This window comes from Lycium ferocissimum, chromosome 9 (genome assembly GCF_029784015.1).
Source record: "Lycium ferocissimum isolate CSIRO_LF1 chromosome 9, AGI_CSIRO_Lferr_CH_V1, whole genome shotgun sequence".
NCBI lineage: Eukaryota > Viridiplantae > Streptophyta > Magnoliopsida > Solanales > Solanaceae > Lycium > Lycium ferocissimum.
The window spans coordinates 15,917,066-15,934,811 of NC_081350.1; the positions used below are offsets into that span (position 1 = coordinate 15,917,066).

General features: G+C 33.8%; 1 protein-coding gene across 1 annotated transcript; it reads right to left on the reverse strand.

Moving 5' to 3' along the window:
* Window positions 1–7,932: 7,932 nt before the first annotated feature.
* Window positions 7,933–17,075, reverse strand: LOC132029709 (protein NONRESPONDING TO OXYLIPINS 2, mitochondrial). The gene is made up of 3 exons (XM_059419032.1): window positions 16,827–17,075; window positions 16,552–16,670; window positions 7,933–8,244 (listed from the first exon to the last, which is right to left on the reverse strand). Exons 1-3 carry the CDS (start codon window positions 16,955–16,957, stop codon window positions 8,219–8,221), a joined length of 276 nt encoding a protein of 91 aa, XP_059275015.1. The 5' UTR covers window positions 16,958–17,075; the 3' UTR covers window positions 7,933–8,218.
* Between the last annotated feature and the right edge of the window lie 671 nt (window positions 17,076–17,746).

The following is a 17,746-nucleotide window of genomic DNA, read 5'->3' on the forward strand; positions in this document are numbered from 1 at the left end:
ATATGAAACGAATTCCTTTTTTCTCTAATCCTTTGATGAGCTAAGGAGGATATATATCATCCCTTCTCTCTCTCTCTCTATCTCTCTTTTAACGAATCTAATGAGATAACTCATAATTGATCTAGTAAACGTATTGCATCTTATCTTAATTTAAATGCGATACGATAGAGGAGTTCTGCTTCATTGTGAAGAATCATCCAATCAACCATGATTCCATTCATGGTGCATTTTTGTTCTCTACGTATTGTATGCTTCGCGACTATGTACGACACGTGGCACACGCCTCCTATTTGTTCAAGGCGAGTAACATGAGTTCTGATACGAGCAGGGCATTCAATCCCTCCAAACACTCGATAAATTAGCTATAAACTTCATCGCTAAATTGTTTGTTACTAACAAAAATTTTGTGATAATTCATCCTTAATCTTAAATAGGATTACCAATGAATTTTGTTGTCTAACTACAGAATTTGTCCGTGCTAGTTTCTGTTTTTTTAGTAGTAAAAGTAATTAAGAAAATGTTCGATTATTAAGTGCATTTCTTCATTTACTTAAAATAATAAAAATCTACGAATGAAAAGTTAAAGCCATAAATATAGTAGTGCAAATTTCAGTGTATAGTGTCATGAAAGCTGTAAACTTGGCTACTTCAACCAAAAAAAAAAAAAAAAAAAAAAAAAACCTTTTATTTTCATTGGGATGGTAAAAGAACATGAATTTCAGCAAAGAAGATGATTATTTGAAATCAAAGAGATGTAATGAGCAGTAATATACAGAGAATGTTAGAGGAAAATCACATCAGCCAACAACATATATGAAACGCAAGTTCATGATGTTATATTCAACCCATATATAGATTGGAGGTTCAAACTCCTCTTTTACATCGTTATCTGCTCTAGTACTGCTTTGCTTTTTCCACAGAAAATCCGTTAACATATCTCTTCTGCACAGAATTCAATGCACACCATGTGAGATTCTTTAATTTACTGTTTCTTTTATAATAAGTTAATGATGGGAAACGAGAGTGATAGGTCATTGTGCCGATTAAACCTAATCTTCGTTAAATGTTGAGAAAATATATTTTTTGTAAAATATATGCAGTTCGGCAACTTATGGTATCTTCACTTATATTCCTCAAAATAAAATTATTTCGTTTTCCAATCTCCAAATTAGTTACTCTAATCTAATTTTGATAGAACTGGAGGTAATCTTTCGATATTTGCAGCCTAGAATTAATTCGATTTTACTGCACCCTTCTCTTACTTATTCACGCTATTTGAACTTAATTCTCACCATCACCACTAGTAAACCGACAAACCGCACTAGAATTAACTTGGTTTGGTGAAAAAAAACCCGACCATTTTTTGGTTTGGTTTAACTAAAAAAGTCAAACCGAACTAAAACTAACCCGACATTACATGTATTCAAATTTTAAAATATTTTATACATAAAAATATTTATTTGTAATGTAATTTATAAATATTTCTTAAATTTTTTCGTAATTCTTTAACTATTATCATATTATTCAAGCTAACTTTTTTGAATGTCAATAAGTTTTATATCCTATATGTTAATAACTCAAATAAAGTCCAACTCAAATAAAGACCAAACCAAAACTAACTCAACACTAATGCTAACAAAAGAAATTCACCACTAGGAATGACAATAATGTTGGATATTTATTCTTTAGTTTTGCATAATTTATTTAGAGAGTGAAAAACATAACTTAAGTTTTATTTCTTTGTCATGTAATTAATAATTATTAGCCCTACTTATTTTAGCATGACTTAGTATTTTTAGATTATGGTCATTTTTTTTATGGCTTGTTAATTAGCAATATTTATTTTGACCGAATTTATTAGCTTTTGTTGAATATTTTAATACAATGTCATCACTCTTCTCACATTTTGTGTTATTTTTCTTAAGAAACACCTTAATTATATAGTTGTATCTTACTAGAACTAAAGAAATATTTGAAGTAAAAGTTATATGTTTTTTATCAAGACTATTCCGAAAAAAAAAACCCGAAAAACCCGAGAAAATCGAGAGAGAGAGAGAAAAAAATCCGAACCAACCCTAACGTACACCCCTAATCACCACCCCTTCCCCACACACAAAAGAAAAGGAAAAAATCGTAAGTTTGAAACAATTAATTACAGTGATCTTAGTACTTCGAATACATGAAATTGTGGATTCATTTATTTAAGTATTTTCTCGTGGAGAGAGAGAGAGAAAAGAAAAAAAAAAAAAAAGAGGAATCATTGTATGGTTTAAGATGCTATTAATATTGTATGTGCGATCCTAGGCCTCGCTGATCCATAGGAATCATACCTTATATTCTTAACCAAGTACTACCAAGTTCTTTTTCACCATTTTCTTTATTGTTAAATAATAATTTAACGTAATTACTTGAAATAATTGCCTGCCAAACCTCAGTAATCCACATGGTGCTTGGTGCTTCTTTACCCTGTTTCTCATTATGGTGTCAAAAATTTAATTAAATTAAGTCTAATAAGAACAATAAAAGTAAAAGTTGCTTCAGTAGTTGTTGCAGAAGCAGTGGTATAGCCATTGATTCTCATTGTTTAAGATTATTTGCAGCTGTGAATCAACTAATCAAATTAAACAACTGTTTTCCTTTTTATCTTCTAATGTAATTTTAATCAGTAGTCACATGCCTCTCTTGTGCCTCATCTGCACTTTCATTATTTTTATTCTTTCTATTCAATTAAGGTCTCTTTTATACTCCCTCTGTTTTAATTTATATGAACCTATTTCCTTATTAGTCCGTGCCAAAAAGAATGACCTCTTTCTATATTTGGAAACATTTTACCTTTATACAATGATTTATAAATAACAAAATATATTTGACTTCATTTAGGACCACAAGTTTAGTGTTTCTTTCTTTTCTTAAACTTCGTGGTCACCAAACGCTCACATAAATCAAATGGATGAAAGATATGTTTTGTTAATTAGCGCAGCATTTGATACCAGTCTAAGGCTAAACCATCAGTTCACCTCACCTTCAAGTTTTAAACTTAGTGACAAGCATATATAACCTGTATGCATGAACCTATATATATATATAGAGAGAGAGAGAGAGTGTGTGTTTTTTCGTTGTTTCATATATCTCTTGGTCAACTTGCCATGCTAGAATGATAGTTATTGTACTCCTCCACAACAAACTTCTATAAAAGTAATGGTACGACACATAATATACAAAGTATATTTTAATCACTTCAAATTCAAGCTCTCTAAATTTGCTCCCTCTCTTTCTCCTATATACCTAGGTCCTCGTCTAACTTAGATATATATTAATTGTTCTTTAATTGAATCTATTATAGGGTCGGCTCTTTGGATAGACTGCCTTAAGACGATGAAGGCCGGCTCACATATTTTAAATCTATAGCATAAATAAAATCACAAGATCTCTATACATAAGTGCTGAGGAGTTATATCTCCCGGACGAAAGACTTGTCAAAATATTCGTAGACAAATAAAATTACTTTTATCAAATTTGATTTATTTACATACGGAGTAAAAGATAAGTTTTAAGGAAGTGTGGAACCCGAAAAAACACTAGGAGGAGTAGGTATTAGTATATATCAGATTAGAAATGTTATTAAAAAGTTTTTGTTACCTAATCAACTTAAATACTTATTCGCATCTAGTATTTATATCAAATTAGATTAAATTGTTATGGTTAAGTAATTTAATTAATGAGATACAAATGCATATTATTTAATCATAATTAAGTGATAAAATCAATACTTCAACTTATATCATGTATCTATTGAGTTGGTATAAACTTCGATCAAACCTGATAATTGTTTTTCCCCTAATCAATTATCCAGAAATCCCCTGAAAATCCACCGTCCAGGAAAAGGATGATGGTGAGGATCAATGCTATTTAATGGAAAGGCACGTGTGTAGGGCAAAACTTATGAGATACCTCGACAGTACCAGCAAAGATATTGAAAAATGGTTCACTTAATTAGACTAAGAGCAACAACCACGTAGTGACATTATATGATCAATTCAATCCACCATTATTTAGGTAAATCTTCAACGCTACTCTTAAGTAGTAGTTTAATGAATTCTTTAAGAATCTCGAATTGTCCACTTACCCCTAGCTAGTGCTGTGCCAGTGAGTGAGTGTGTGTTTCATATTCGAGGAACAATGCTCTTAATGCAAACCGTAAATTAAAACATACAGCGATACTGCGGATCATATCTTATTTAAATATTTCAAGAATATGTATCTTTCTAATTTCTTTCCCCTCCACCCCACGCTCAAGTGACAAAAGGAGGTTCATCCAGATTCCCTTAGCCCCAAAGTTACATTATATATGCAGAGTCAAAATTATTTTTTATGTATATATTTATATTAGATGTTAAATTTTCTTGACTTTCTTAATGTGTTTCTTTCTTTATTTTAAATTCCCTCACTGAAAATCTTGGCTCCTGACCCAACCATGGGTTTGTACTTTGTATGTATAAAAATATGGGCTCCCATGCATGGGGAATAATTTCGCGTTGAATGAAAAAGGGTTTTGTATTCATTTCAGTACAATCTCTACGGACAATGACTTGGCTGCTGCATTTTTAATTCTGCTTTTTGCCCTAACATGGTAAGTTCGTGCTAAGCACAACTTTCACAAATTATCCACGATTCTACCCTTTTTATAACCAAAAAAAAAGAAGAAGAAGAAACAAGATCACTAAGGAATGTCTTCTTAAGGAGAAAAATGTTTCCATGAAAAAAAAAAATCTTTAGATGTTTAATTACCTCTGCAAAGTATGCAATATTGGTTTTAGTACAAGTAGTATTCTATATAAAGAGTAAGGATATTCTTCCAGTGATATATTTGCATATTAATTAGAGGTAGATGATAACGTAGAAATGTTTATCGGTACATATCATACGGACTTACGGAGTAAAAGCTGAGATATTTGTAAAAGGTAATAATTTTGTATCGGTAAGCAAGAAGTCATTGTTCCTTTTTGGTGAATACTCCTTCCGTCCCAATTTATATGACACTTTTTGACCAATATTTTAAGATGTATTTTTCACCAAATTGATATGAGAAAAGTTGCAAATTATAGTACTTTCTATTTTTTCGAGAGTCAATTTGACTAAACTTTGAAATTAAATTGGATTAGATTAACTTAATATTTTAAATTTAAATATCTGAGAACTACACGAAAAGTACTATAATTTGCAACTTTTCTCATATCAATTTGGTGAAAAATACATCTTAAAATATTGGTCAAAATCAATGCAGTTTGAATTTCAGAAAACGAAAAGTGTCACATAAATTGAGACAGAGGGAGTAATCTTTTACTCGATTCAAGGTAAAGAAATATTGGAAACTACTAATTGAGAAAATATGTTCCAAGGAAACAGCCGTCTATTATACCATTGATATTGACACCCTTGGTTTCAGCATATTTATCTCTCAAGCTCACCTTTAGCATTTTATCCTGCTCGGAACCTACACTCGCACTTATCTGAATAATTCCATTTTTCAACACATTGAACAAAAAGAAAAAATGACTAATGAAGTGAATTGGCAAGGGGTTCAAAGTGCAAAGCCATGAAGACAGCGCATGGTCAAAAACGAAACTAAATTCAGCTTTGACTTTTGATCCATTCAAATCTAAGAATCTTATTAAGTATTTAATTCAGCAACTTTAATCAAATATAGGCCTATGGGTATAGGAATACCTAATTTCTCCATATACAAAGCCGAACTAGGCCTGTTTTGTTAATTTTTGCAAATGCTTCTATAAACATTTATCCAATTTATAGTTTCATAAATTACCGTCCTATATATAACCTTTTAATATTACCTCCTAAATTTTTGTCGTCTAGACTCATCGTCTATATTATATATCGAAATACTGGGAAGAAAGCGTAGAGGTCGAAATTGAAAACAAAGAACAGAAAGAAAATAAATCATCAATCACCTATTTTTTCATTGTCATTTTCTTTCCTTTGATTTGTCTGTGATAAAATGATAGCTTAGTGAATCAGATGGCATGTCTTAACAATTAAGGAAAAATACTAACTCGGAGGAGCTTGTGACATCAAAAGTTGCACCGAAAGTGTCTTTAACATTTTTTTTTTTTCTTTTTTTTTTTGCTTCGAAGGCTATTCTCCCCGGAAAATGACTTTCATTATACCAAACACACTAAAACTCTTAACTTTGCCAAATTGCAATATTCCAGAGTATTATGGAACCTCTATACCATCCAGCCAGCACCAAGAACCAATTCATTTCACTTTGAGATAATACTCAAAATACCCCCCAACGTTTGACCAAAATCCCAACTACACACCTAACATTTTCCTATTACCCCCGAACAAAATTTTTCAAGATCAAAAAATGCCCCTTTTGATGCGTATGTGCCAACCCCCCAAATATTAAATGGACACGCGCCTGGCCCACGTGCCACGTGTTTAATTTTGCCCCATTTTTTATTAATTTCCCCCTTCCTCCATCCATCTACTCTTCTTCTTCAAAAAAAAAAAAAAAAATCTCTCAATTTTCCATACATTTTTATTAAGGATCCGAAACCCATACCCAATTCTCCTTCATCTTCATCAACATCATCATCATCATCTTCATTAGAGTTGAAAAAAAAAAATCACACCAACTTGCTCAAATCTAATCCAAACAAACCCAAATGTGAAAGGAAGCTTCCTAACACCAAATAGAACAAAGTTCATCCATTAATTTGATTAAACAATCAAGAATTTAGAGAAACCCATTTGGTGTTCTTCATAGCTAAATTCTTAGCAATGAGTTTAATTTTCTCCCCCAAATCAACTCAAAGAATTAGTGCTTAAACAACTCCAACCAAGCAACAAGTAGCAACTCCAAACAAGCAACTTCCAATCGCTTCAACAAGATTAGATTTTTCATCCTTATTTTTTCCCGTATTTTTCCTTTTTCTTTCTTCCATTTTTCATTTTTTTTCTTCCGATTTTCGTGGAAAGTTGTTCTTTAACAAGTTGTCTTCAATCATGATTTTCTTCAATTGAGATTTTCGTTTATAATGATATTATTTTGACAACAAAAACGGGGATGGATATTAAAAGATGAAGATGAAGTAGCCTAAAAATGGAGGGAGTTCAAATTTTATCTACTTGGCATCATATGTGGCAAAATGCTTTAGTTGGCGTCCAAAATGGCATTCACGCTCGCTCTCGCCACATCGCGCAAAAAAGGCCATTTTGCCAAAGCAAAGCGTTAGGTGTGTGTGGTGTTTTTCCTAGATAAGATGTGTTTACATGATTCCACAACAATGCATTGTGGCACACCATAAAGATGGTAGGAAATAATGGACAAACCTAATTATAAATGAGTACAGGACAGTAAAAAGGGGGCCCAATTTTTGCCCTTTTCTTCCCCACTGCCCACCCTTTTCTTCCCTAACAAAATAGAGAAAATGGCAGATAGCTAAGGGGGTGTGTGGTGTTTTTGGGGGGGTGGGGAACCTCTCTACCATCAAGGATGGAAGAGTGTATTGATCATGGGGACAAGATGGCAGTGGCCAAAAGAACCTTTGAAAAGGATAGGAGACACAAATATCATCAACCATCCCACCCCCTCACATGCACTTCACGTTATCACAACTGCTAAACAAAGATATTATCATTAGCACTTCAGCTTCTTCAACAAAGTATTTAGGCCTTTCCATCTGGCCAAAACTTCCACCAGTATCTCTTTTTCATTTGCATCATACGATGCAAGAACTAACCCCAAAACAAAATTGAGCTGAATGCATGATCAAAGAAAGTTAGCTGAAAAGTCTAGTTGTTGTAAAGAACACCTGATATCTCTCCCAGGGGTGACAAGTAAGTATAGAGACCCGGAAGAAATGCCATTGCAAATAAAGCGATAAAACGGATAAGAAAAGAAGAGTCTAAAACGCTCATGGTAAAACTGCTTAACTACATCAGTTTGAGCAGTATGGCATGAGCACAAACATTATTACTTCAAAATTGTTTCTAAACGAATCGAGGGACAATATCTTACAAAATAGCGATAAAAAATTAGGGTAATTGAGGCAAAAGTCAGAAGTTGCATGCTGTCAATATCATACATGATTAAGGACAAAGGTTGCAGAAAATATGGAAGGACATCAGCTGATAATAAGTTGTGATTGTCAATAAAACAACCCTCTTCTTCCTTGAGCAATAGTCTCTTAGCTTATCGCGGCACTGAGAGTCCTAACTCTGGTAAAAGAGAAGATCCTGAGTCAGCAATATCTATTAAACTCGACAAAGTCAAAATACAATCAAATTAATCCTTTTACACCCCAATTAAGAAGCAGCTCTTCAGGGAGCACTCTGATGTTTATTAGCCAACCAAGTTATCATTTCATGGACTATGTTGCTTTTCTTTTTATGCTCATTAGAAATACTTACGCATTGACATGTCACGTGTATAAGACATAAATGGAAACTACATGAATAAGTACAATTATTACCTACCTTGGATAACTATAACATTAGAAAATCAAAAGCTTGGGCATACATGATGAACTTGAAATGTGATTAGCCACCTTGATTTGTATGCTAAGTAGAATTAAGGACACAACTTCTTAAGCGTGATGAGGATGAAAAGTGTAAGGCAAGTCAGCATTTATTTTTTTTTTGGTAAAGGGACAAATGAGCAAATTTTTAGAATGGGAGACAATGGTAACCATAGTTGTCATGCTATTCCATGAGACAATTTTTACATTCTACAGTCAAAGATTGTATCAAATGCCTCGCAGACCAAAAAAAGGAATCATCAGGATGCGCATAATTTTTTTTTTTTTTGAAGGATCATACGCATACATTCATAATGATATTTTCATGTTTACCCGTGAATAGGTAGCATATGCAGTGGGCTAGAACATGTCAACAATAACACAGACTACACGTAAAATATGATGAACATAGTTCAAATCATTTACGGGTTGTATCCCAAAGAGCCATATAAAGTTATCCTTAGTAGTCACAGCGCAATGGCCATCCAAAGCTGAAACCTCGAGGAATATAGGTGCTCAAAAGTCTCCATCCATAGCAAGATAGGTAGCCATTAGATCAACTAAGGCTCAAGATACATAAATGATTGGGCTAGTAGGTTAATTTAAAAGGTATCCAATTGGATATGATTTAAATAAGTTAGAACTAGCTGAGAACAAAAATGAAAAGCACAGAGAGCATTTAAGATAGAAGCAGCCTTTAATGACAAAGTAGAAGAAAACACCAACTCACCCAGAAGGCTTTTCGTGAGATCAACTCTAACAATTGAATATTGACTTGATACTTGGAGAGAGACTTGAACAATGCTTTTTTTTTTGATTAAGCACCGGGTGTCCGAGTCTTTTTGAGCCCCGACTAATCCCGGGGGTGCAGGCCCCTTTTCGCAAGTGCACCACGGGTAATCTCGGATGGCCCTCAGAAATTGTTTGCACTCAACTTGAGACAAAGGGAGCACCCCAAGGCTCAAGTCAATTGCCCCAATGCTTACTACGCAGTATCTAGCATAGCTCAACCAAGACAAAAATGGGGAACAAATATTCAATCTGCAGAACTCATGCCCATCATGCTTTGCAAATATGCTAATATCATTTAATTGCTTAGGGGTCGTTTGATTAAAGTTTAGAAGATATAATCCCCACATAAAAACCAGCATAAATTTATACAATGTTCGGTTGGGATTTGATGAGATTTAATCTCCACATAAAAATCAGCGTTAATGTTTGGTTGCTCCTTTGTTTTCCTCAAAAATATTACCTACATACAAAAGTTATTCGAAAATCTATATATCATTTTAACCGGGATAGAATGTGGAATAACGATGTGGGTAATAGTCATAAATGGATTAAAAAATGCTAAAATGACAAAATTGACCCTCATAATAGTAAAAGAAATTATTTCGTTCAAGTAACAAATATTTTAAATTATACACTGTATATTAATACGTAATATATCAAACTAAACATTCAATAAAAAATAATCATGCAACACTAATCCTTACATGACAGTTCCTTCATTACTAATCCTTGCATAACTTGTCTTTAAACCAAACAACCCCTTACGTTATTGTAAGCTCGACGTTTCTAGGAACTTTCTTTACAAATCGAAAGACTTCTGAAATTTCCTTATAAGTTTATTTTTGAGAATAGTAAAAGTAGTCTATAAGTTGTTGGCTTTCCATGTTCTCTAGTTAACTTCAGCCCCTCCCTTCTCTTGTTCACCAATACACACACACATACATGTATTTGATAATAGAGAAATTCCCGAGGACCCGTGGGCACAGTTCGGAACTCGATAGACAATGGACCCACCTCTCTACCAGGCTACTGTCTGTGGCATGATTCAAACCTCTAACATGTGCTTAGCCCACTCATCGCGCTTTGTGCTGTTTCCACTAGACCAAAGCCCTGACACCACCCCCCCCCCCCCCCTTTTAGTTACTAATAAATCAATTCTCAATCACTCAATACTACTACGAGAACTACTACTATGTCCTCAATCTCAAACTAGTTAGGTCAGCATATGAATCCTCACTGTCAAATTCTCTTTATTCAGGCCCTTTCCATTACAGTCTGTCTATATTATTATAAAAGTGCAAAGCCCTAAACTAAAAGTTAAATTACCAAAATGCCCTTTTTAAAATATATAAAAAAAACTAAAAATATTGATTTATATTGTGTCTTCTCTAAATAGTTAAGTACTTGTGTGTACTTTCATTAATAATTATTTTTTTTATAAGGATCATTAATAACTAATTGTAAAGAAACTATTTGGCCTTTAAGAAAGACTTTTCAAAAGGTTAATAGTCTTATTGAAAGGACAAAATTCTTTAGAGAAGACGCAACATAGACCAATATTTTTTAGTTTTTTATCTATATATATATATATATATATATATATATGTATATATATATATATATATACATTAAAAGGGTATTTAGGTAATTCAACTTTTAAACTTAGGGGTTCCTACATTTCTAATAACATATTAGGAAAGAATTTTTCAAAGGGTTAGTTATTCTATTGAAAGAATGAAAGGGCACAACTCTTGTTAGAGAAAAGACACAATTATTTGTTAATCAGTTAAGAAATTGCAGCCTTCCAAATAAGAACTGGCCAATCCATGGGTATACCATGAAGTTACAAAGGTTGTACCTGTGAACCAACCCCCTACCGCAAAATAGGCACAAGGAAAGAGCAATAGACCGGACCAGCCTACAAAAACGAAAGGGTCCATAAATAAAATGAATATTGATTTATATTGTGTCTTCTCTAAATAGTTGTGCTCTTTCATTAGTAACTAACCCTTAAAGAAATTATTTGGCCATTCGGACAACTCTAAGCAAGAAGATACTATTCAGCTCTACAACAACATACTCAGTGTAATCCCACAAGTGGGGTCTGGGGAGGATAGAGTGTACATAGACCTTACCCCTACTTTCAGCTCAGTTGATTTAAATTAATATCGGATATATATCTATGCTATTATTAGTGTTTGGTTATATATTTATTATATATTAGTAAAAGTTTTTAAGTAAAACTTATCCTTAGCAATTTCTGTAGATACATTGTGAGTACATATAAATTTAAAGATATATTATTAGAAGGGTTATTGTATTATATTTATATAGTCAGCGAGAGTGTCCTGCAAACTTTGCCACCTCCAACAAAACGACACCTATTCACACCTCAAATCTATTTAATTCCTCCCTTCCTTCCTGCACTTCTTACACCACAAAAATGAATACTACTTATTCCTTTTCCAAACATCCAACTGAAATTTTTAGGGTAACGTCTTCAATTGAACTTCTTTTCTGTTGTTTGATGTGAATGATAGAACAGAAGGTCTTGATTGTGCATATATGAACGCAAATTCGCATTAATCCATTATCATTTTCTCACTTTGTTTTTTTCATTGTTTGTTTTTTTTTTCTTCATAACTTAAAGAGAATCCCCAACTCTTTTTCTTTTTAAAGTAGTTGATATGATTTTCAAAATCTAATTGTTACTCATAAAATTATCTTTGTTTGATCATTTACTCCATGTTGATGTGATTTTCCAAAATCGCTTATCCTAAATGATTCGAAATCCACCGAAGAACTAGTATTAAATAATTTGGAACTCTCTTATTGAACAAACTAAGAGGGAAAATAAATTACTCTGGCTCATCATCCAGAGGCAGGTTGAGCCCCTTGCACACTAGTTATTATCAATAGGTCTTGATTAATATACTAGAGAAGATGGGTTTGCGTGAGAAATGGATCAAATAGACCATTTTTGCATCTCATTGGTCAGATTCTTAGCTATAATCAATGGCTTCCTAGAAGGGTTTTTATTTCCAACACATAAAAAGTTCAAGGGCACGGAGACCCACTATCTCCTTTTTGTTCACACCGGTCATGAAGGACCTGAGCAAGATGTAAAGCAAATGGAATAGATAAAAAAAAGTTTAGGCCAGACAAGGGGAGAACGACCTCTCCGCAGGTTCCACACATTATGTATATAAATGACACAGAAATACTTTATGATGCTAACAGAGTAATAAATGTATTTAAGGGTGATCTTATTGGTATTGGCAGCCATATTTAGACTACACCAACCCAACTACGGGCAAAATATTCCCTGTTCATGTGATTACAAGTACTGAATAACCTAGTTGAGACTCTAGGCTGCTGTGTTGGATGCCTCAAAATACTTATTTAGGCCTTCCCGGGGAGCAAAGAACAAGGCAACAGAGGTCTGGCAAGGATACTGCAGCTATGTGAAAAAATGTTTTCCAATTGGAAGATACAGTAGTTCTTTTCCTTTTTAATTAATAGGATCATGAATACTTTTCCTACATATACTACATCTTCATTTCCAGTCCCTGCTAAAGTGGATACAGACTGGTTAAAACAAGAAAGGAAGATGTCTTACAGAGAAGAAACAAGGAGAAGGGAGACTTCCATCTAGTTAACTAGCTATAAACAAGATGAATCTTTTTCTTAGCTTTGTGCACTCCTCAACCGTTTCAAGTTAGGAATTAATAGATTATCAATTAAGCTATGACACATTGAAGAAAAGATAATAACAGAAGATGTCATTGAACTTCTTAGAGATTGAAAGCGAGAATCTGACTCGAGGGTGAGAATAAGCGGTTAGTTGCTGCTCGGCTAGACTCGTAAAGGAACAATTCACTCCTTTCAAGATGACATGTCTAGTTTATACTTTTTGTACAGGAGGACAGAATCTACTAACTATTGGTCCGAGTTTAAATTGGAAAACGAAGGATATAAGCAAGGATTTCTTTCTGATGAGGTAATGGATCTTGAATGCATAGAGAAAGCCCTCGCTCGCATTTTCTGACATCAACCGGCTGGAGGAAGAGTGCAGGATTAGAGCCAATAGAACTAGTGCTCTTTTATCGACCTCTAGTATGCCAAAATTGTTGAAAGCAACTAGGATTGTTACTCATAGGGGCGAGGGGAGGGAGAATTGGAAGACAAGAACCTCCAGATGCATAATAAAAAAATCTCCATACAAATTTGGAGATATAATTAGAGAAGGAGCCATTGTGGCAAAAGGTGATCAAGAAGAAACATGGGAAAGATCATTCACGAAGTACCTGCTCAGTATCCTCTTCCGATGGAACTTGTGTGAGGAAACAGGTTAGGGGGCTACAGGACGAGTACGGTAGGAATCCTTTGTGCTCATCACAAAAGGAGCAATAGCTCATCTGCTTGGTTTGCTCAGCACACAGATGCCACAGTGAATCAATGTAGAATGCCTATTAGGAGGATGTAAGTTTTAGAAAGATTTGAAATGATTGGAAAATAGGATTTATAGTAATAATCTCTCAACTCTTATTAAAATTGTTATATTCTTAGACTTTACAGGATAGAATAAATATTCTTTTTTGGATCCCAAGAAAAGATTCAAAATTTACTGTGAGCTCATCTTACAAATATCTACTGAACGCCACTAATCAGCAGAAGAAGAGGCATCGGAAGATTTTGTGAAAGTGTAAAGCTCCTTACATGATGGCATGCTTTTCTTGAATCTTAGGTGGTTAATTATGAAGAAATGTTGACCTACATCATAAGAAGAAAGAAGCCTCTGTATCGCCTATGTTAATAGTTTTAGAGTAAGGTGAACTATGCCATGAACAATCAAGGAACTACTCTTCTGTTAGACAGGGAAAGAACTGGTGAACATAGAAGGATGTTTTGTGAAACAATCCCAACTTGTATATGGTGGGAATCATTGGAACGACACGAACTTAAGATGTTCTGAGAGAAAAGTGAAGAACATTCACAAACTAATGTTCAATTGTCTTTCCATCTTGGCCTTTCGGTTAAGAAAAAGAATAATAAATGAAATAGATGGTCTCTTAGACTTTCTCAGTTCCCTCAAAAGTTAGCATAGTCAAGACTGAGTTTTTGTTGTACCACCATTCAAATTCAACACAAGCTTAGTGCCATCAAATTAATAAGATTTTGGCTTACGTATCAAAAAGATTTTCTCAAAGTCAAGTGACTAGGTAAGTGGCAACAATCGAAATGTAATGATGGCATGACTGGTACTTGGATTTATTCTGTTACTAGGGTCAAGGATTCTTGAGGATCCTCAGATGTTGTGCTACTAGTTGGTTCTCTTCTACTCGGAGTTAGGTTGTTATATAACTTGTCACAATATTGCCTACGTTAATTTTCTTTCAAGAAGATTGTTTTATGATTGGGGTCCATGTGCTTACTTTACTCACAAGTGAAGAAGATGATCAAACACAGTAGCAAAGAGTTGACCGAATCAGGCAGTCCTTCAAAATTTTGAAGGACTAACTTGAACTAGCTAATGATACCTTCGCCATAGATGGACTTATCGATGAGATAGATATGCTAATGCATTAAACTCGGTGTATATGGTTCTAATTATCTAGTGGAACCCTCTTCAGCCTCTCATTCTTCTTTATGTCCCCGGCAAAGAGATTAAAATGGAGCGAAAGATACGGCTTAAATGACAGTGTCATCTCAATACCGTAAAAGTCAATTCAACTTCTCTAGAGCTATATAATGTTACATCCTCCAGCAGATCTCTGGTGGAGCTTTAATTCCCTGCCAGATCTAAGCATATAGCACTATCATTTACTTATTCCCATGATATGATACGTTACTAGCGATCAATTGAGACACATTACAATTACTAATTGTCAACTGATTTCCTTGGCTATATTGTGAACTTGGACAAAGAATATAAACTTCAGCCAGAGGAAATAGTCATCCAAACATATATGTACACCAGATTCTAGTGTTAGTTTTCGGTATTCCGAGTAAATCCCCCCATAATCTCAGGACAGTTAACTACCTTAAATATGATTGAAAGAATGCAGATTCTTCCTGCTCATTCTTCATATTTCTCTCATTTCCCTCCAAAAGAAACTCAGTTGCTCTTTTCTGATTTCTTCGTCATGATGTTATAGTCCTGCTGACCGTAGATCCTTCCTTCATTCTAACTCTAGTTTTTCATTCTTTTCATTATTCATTTAATCTCACCCTACCTTTTCCTTCTACATCAATCCTCTTTCATCTCGCTTTTTCTTCGTTACATTTTTGGCTTCTCTCCAGCTCCCAACTGTTTCTAAGTTTCGATCTGTTCTTCAAATTTTATAAGAAAAAAAAAAGTTTGGTTGAAGACTAGGATTCTTCAAGCAAAACCAAAGGTTCTCAGCTGATTACAGCAAACCAGAAATTACTCAGATTACTCAAAAATTACTCAGATTGCTTAGTCTCAATAACCACGAAATGTATGGTTTTATGTTTTAATTTTAACATTCAACTGGCGATGATGTTGCCACTAAGTGAAAAAGCAAAACAACCATCAATATTATCAGGAAGCATATACTACATAAACTATGGTCAATGCAACACACCTAGCCAGAAATCTCCTAGTTTTTGTTCTTTTGATCAGTAGAAAAAAATTATCAACAGAAAAAAAAAAACAGTCAAGCACTAAACTAATGCTGAACTTTACAAAGTGAGAGGCCCTCCTGTACATTAACAAGAATTACCTAATTCTAATACCGATAAACAAAATAGGCAATTTAGCAAATCAGTAGATGGAGACACCTAACCACCAGTCTCTGCCTCGACCAATATTTAATAGGGAAAATAACATTTTGGACTGCTCTAAAGCATAATAGCCGGTAAAATGTATATGGTTTGTATATTTAGGTATAAATATACATATAATATACACACAATATGCATAGAATATACATAATCAATGTATAGGTTTTGTATATTTTGACTAGCGCAATTAATTTTGGCCGACGTGCCAAAAACGAAAATAGCCCTACTTAATATGTCAGACACCAACCACAACGAAAATGATTTATGTGGAAAGATTCAGCAGGCAAGGTAGAATCTTGATACTAAGTTAACAAAAAGTAAAACCAACAGATATATAAACACGATAAAGTGCTTACAGATACAGTTTTTCTAAAATATCAAACTCCTGGATTGGCACTGCAAATCATACCCTGTGACAACGATCTTGACCCCTTTGAATCAATACCAAGGCATGATGTCAGTCTAGCTGAAGACACAGCACTGTGCAGCGGCAACAGAGATTGAAGACAACCCATTTGAGGCATTGGCCTGAAACATCAAAATCAATTATCAAAATCCAATCTTTATTTCAAGAATTCTTTATTTTATTTCAAGAATTCAAATGGGGAATCTTTTCAAGAATTCAAATGGGGTTTGAATCTTTATTTCAAGAATTCAAGTGGGGTTTGATTCTTTAATACTTGCCTTGAGAGTGTTGGAAATGAGCGAGGAATTTGGAAAGAGGAAGTGGTGGGTATGCTTGATTGTTGTTTGTTCATTGTGGATTTGAAGAGGTTAATTGCTGGTCTTGATAGTGTACGACACCGAGACGCCATTGCACAATAGCTTTGCACTGATGTTAGGGTTAGGAATAGACAAAGGGGTTTTGCTGAGGTTTAACAGTACGTTGTTTGTACCATATGCTGTAATTATAGTACACTTCTTCTTTCATGTTCTGTTGAAAATGCCAAATAAGAGAATTCCATTTCTTTGCAGTTTACCCCTTTTATGCTGAGGTCTCTTTTATTTTTGCTATTTTCAAACTATATTATCCATGTCATATAGGTTTTTATATTGTATGTAATATTTTTATATTTTCACATAACTCCTTTGGCTATAATTAATTTTAGACTATATCTTAAAATTGGAATAATTTCGGAAATCTCCGATCAGGTTCTTTGTAACACTGATTTTCTTTTTGATTTATAATTTTATGCTTACCTTTTTTATTTTGATTTTTTTGTACATTTTTTAATATATTTTTCATTAATCTAACAAAATTACTATGATATGAGAAATTTACCCTTTTTATTATACTTTTTTGCTTAATCAATTTGCAAGCATCTATTTTTAGTAATTCATCCCCCGCCCCCCCCCCCCCCTCCTTCCTTAGTATTGTTCTTACTTCGAAATGAATAATTCAACAATTGAGCTATATAAGGTGCATTCGTGTTTGCTTTATCTCACATTTGTAAATGTATAGCCATAGATTTGAGGGCACATTATCGTGAGTTCAACATTTTCAACTTTCAAGATAATTTTCTTTAAGAAATTCATTCCTTCAATAAAATTAAAGAACTTTCAAGACAATCCTCTTTGTGCTATATCTTCAAAATATTTTGAGT